This window comes from Chaetura pelagica, unplaced genomic scaffold (genome assembly GCF_000747805.2).
Source record: "Chaetura pelagica isolate M959 unplaced genomic scaffold, ChaPel_1.0 scaffold408, whole genome shotgun sequence".
In the NCBI taxonomy this organism is placed as follows: Eukaryota; Metazoa; Chordata; class Aves; order Apodiformes; family Apodidae; genus Chaetura; species Chaetura pelagica.
Window position 1 is genome coordinate 1,547,513 of NW_009954229.1, and position 3,780 is coordinate 1,551,292.

Sequence of the window (3,780 nt, forward strand, 5' to 3'; positions counted from 1 at the left end):
AAGAGTGAAAAGTTGAAGATATGTGTGTGTGTCTCTCCAGGAACTGATTAGACCAGGAGGTACCTGAAGGCAGCTGGTACCTGAAGGTTTAGGTAGTTTATTTCACCTCTGAAGGCATGATTTCCCAACAGCACAAGGCTTGTGGGATGTTTATCCTCACCAAGGACCAGCTAAGTACTTTTTTCTGCTGACAGCCAGCTCTTGTTCCCCTCAGAGGAGAGACTAGCAGTTGAAGGCAATCAGCAGTGTCCTAATTAAGGGCAAGACTTGCAGCTGTAAGGAGAGACAGGCTGGGACCTCGTGGGTGCTGGTGGGGCTGCTTTCACCTGGTGGAAATCACATACCACGGGATGGTGTTGGCACCTGGGATGGGGTCTGTAACCCAGCATCTGAAATCCTGGTGCCTCAGCAGAGCCCTGGCTGCCTTTGCCAGTGTCTGCCTCACACACTTTTGGGCCAACCATCAAAGAAGTGTCCTCATGTGGGCATTGCAGGTTTGCAGCCTAATCTGAAGTCTTTCTTTAGAGCAGATGTTGGGGATTTTTTGATGCTGATGCTTTAGCCTCAGAGCTAGAAGGCATCCTTGTGGAATCCACAGCCTTTGAGAAGCTCTGTCTGGAACCAGACAGTGTGGTGGGTGTGCTGTGCTGTGCCTGCTGACCCTTGCTGATGGACAACCACAGAGCTGGGCTGTGGGGAGGTGAAAGAACACATTCCCCCAGCATCTTGAAAGGGGTTTAAATGTGTACTGTGCTGCCACATGCCCAGCCATGGGTGGTGTAGCACCCACCCAGCACCCTTTGCAGGGCAGGCATGGACCTTTCCATCCCTTCCCATCCCCAGCTCTGTGATGGCTCAGCTGCCATTTCCATCACTCCGGTACCATCCGCTGCTCCGTCCGCCCGGTCTCCTGCACCCGGGTAGCCCGTCTCTCCCTGCCCATCAGGCATCTCCCTTCTAGCCCTGGCTGGGAGCCACAGCTGCACGTCAGCAGCTGCTCAGCTATTAAACAGCTTTATAATCTCAGTACTTAGCATCAAAGCAGAAGCTCTCTGAGCAGAGACGTGCAGGGATCAGAGTTAACACAAGTTACCGCAGTAGGCTGGGGAGGAGTCTCTGCCAAGTCACATCTGTCCAAGATAGTTAACATTAAGTACAAAAAAAACAAACACAACCAACAAAACAAAACCTTTTGTTCACTTCTGTTTAATGAGCAAGCGAGTGCTCTCCTGGAGCCCAGCAGCTCATTTCACTTTCTAAATCAGGTCTTGCATAAGCCCAAGTACTTACCTGATCTTTTCCTTCTCTTTCAAAAACAGCCATGCAAGCCCAGCTGGCCTGTTGCTGACAGCTGTAGTGGCAATTTCCTACACAGTCGCAGTGCTGTATGAGGGGTGAGTAGCTTGGCAAAGCTGGAGAGCTTCTGATTATTTCTACCAGCTTTAGCTCCCGAGGTTTCAGGGAACTCCAGAAGTAGAGATGTTTGGGTTTGGTTTTTTTCCAATTAATTCAGCAGGGAAGAAGGAAAACAAGAGGATTGTTTTTCAATCGTTTTGATAATGGGCACATTCCTCTCTGAAACTATTTGCTGAGTTCTAGGAACATTTATGCATTTGTTTATTTTTATCAAAATGAGGTGGTTTTTTTTTCCTTCCGTTGCTTTGTTCTGTCTATACAAGAACAATAAGGAAGGCAGTGAGAGGACATAGTGCATCACCTGAAGAGACCTGCAAGAAGGACTTGCATTTTGTAATTCCTTGGATGAGCTTCTCTGATATTTTGCACCACAATAGCCTGGCTGGCCAGGACAGAACAGCCCAGAATTATTCCCAGAAGCAGCAGTTGTGCTTCAGCAGTGAAAGGACTTTAGTAGTAGTTTGCAAGAGAAGAGGAGAAGCAAAGAGAGCTGAGGCTGGTCTGCATGCAGGGAAAGTTTGAGCATGTGTTGAGCCTTGTCCCCCTCAGCACAGAGGTTGTCCCAGGTGAAGCAGTTTAGAGCCAAGGATTGCTATGGCACAGGAATAACCAGGCTGTGCCAGCCTGGGCAGTTTCTGGGCCCAAAGGAGAGCACACAGTAGTCTTGATTTTAATCCTTCCTCCCTTCTTTTGTTCCTCTCATATGTCTGTGCCTCTGCACTCCCCAAATTCCCATCTTCCCAACTGCAGGCCTTTCACAGAGGAAATATATCGGCAGAAGCAGAAGGGAGGGAAGAACAAGTAGCATCAGGTACGTGTTCCGGCCGGAGGAGCTGCTTTGCTGGGCTCCCCACCCACCAGGATAGGGCTGGGAGCACCACCCCCCCTGCCCAGCCCTGCCTTCCTGGGCTCCTCCAGAGCCCTTCCTGCACTTCTCAAGAGGTTTGAGCTTCAAAGCTGTGCAGAAACCCAGGTGGGAAGGCTTTACACAGCAGTGGTTGTGTCTTGGCACCCGACCAGCAGCCCCCAAATCGTTTTGATTACATGCTTGAGCATCAGTGCGAGGGAGGGTTGCTGGGGAGCCTTGAGGCTCCAGGCTTAGTCTAAATCAGGCAGAAATAAAGCAGGTATTGGCCATGACAGGTGCTCCAGTGAGCGTCAGGGATGGTGTGAGAGGCTATGTGTGCCTGACCACCCCACAGGGAAACTGGGCAACCCTGCTCTGGGCTGCTCCATGCCCGAGCTGGGAGCTTTCTGCACATGGCACTGGTTCTTGCACTGGCTCACCCCAGGCCTGGGGTTGCTTTTGGGGACCAAGGGTTTCTACAAAAGTGTGTGTTCCTGCCCACGCTCCTTCCTCTGGGGTGAAATGCCCCCCTGGAAGCCCTTGGTGTATCTGCCTCCTGCTGTTTGGAGGGGCTGGATGAGCAGAGGGCACTGCGGAGGCTTTGGCAGCCCCGTAGCCTCTGCCCCAGCAAAGGTGCTGTGGCACCAGTGAGGTCCCCAACAGACCCTTGTCTCCTTACCCTTGCAGAGCAGTGTCTTGGATCCCTTGGCACAGCGTGTCCCTGTGGTCCCCACGCTGGCCCATTTGCCCGTTTTCCTACTGAGATGTATCTTACTAATTAACCCAGCAACCCTTAATGAGCCAAGTGAGCAGCCTGCAGTATTGGAAGCCATCAGAGGAACAGCCCAAGCATGGTGGCATCTCCTTGCTGCAGCCCATGGGAACTGGAGGTCCCTGTCCCCAGGTTTCGGTCCCCATTGCTGGGTCACTGCAGCTCCTACCAGGAGGGTGATGCTCTCCTGGGATCTACATGGCATGGGACCTCCCAACCTCTTCTTGGGCACCAATTATTGGGGGTCTGCAGGGGAAAAAACAATTTCATGCCAGCCATGGACTGGAGGGCAAGCAGTGTAATGATGGAGACACCAGGAGCCTTTTGTAAAGGAGCTCTGAGCATGAGGAAGCTCCAGCTGATCCTGGAGATCATTCAAGATGCTGCCAAAGAGCCACAGGAAGCAAACAAAAGCCTGGAGGGGGCTCAGAAGGCCCTGAGGCATTCAGACATGGCTGGGGAAGGATGAAGGGAAACTCTTTCAAATTCAACAACAACAGCTAAACCTGCTGTGACCCCAGTACCAAACCCCCTCTTTTCTGGGAAAGGGAAACCTCCCCATCCAGAGCTGCGGTTTCCCACCTGTGCATGTTTCTCTGTAGCATCTCTGCACTATTTGGACAGGCTCTGAGAAAGGAGACTGAAAAGCATATAGGTGTGAACCTGCGACCTAAACCACCACCTGAGGAGGGTGGAGGGGTGGCAGCCATCCCGTGGGCAACCCCAGCATGGAGGAGACCAAGGG

General features: G+C 52.1%; 1 protein-coding gene across 1 annotated transcript in view; it reads left to right on the forward strand.

Moving 5' to 3' along the window:
* The window catches only part of PEMT (phosphatidylethanolamine N-methyltransferase), a 37,704-nt gene extending 34,648 nt beyond the window's left edge, over window positions 1–3,056 (forward strand). Inside the window, exons 5-7 of the mRNA XM_010003567.1 lie at window positions 1,320–1,394; window positions 2,167–2,227; window positions 2,951–3,056. Of these exons, the coding sequence (XP_010001869.1) occupies window positions 1,320–1,394; window positions 2,167–2,221 (130 nt within the window). The 3' untranslated portion in view covers window positions 2,222–2,227; window positions 2,951–3,056. The remainder of the gene's footprint in view (window positions 1–1,319; window positions 1,395–2,166; window positions 2,228–2,950) is intronic.
* The last annotated feature ends 724 nt before the right edge of the window (window positions 3,057–3,780 follow it).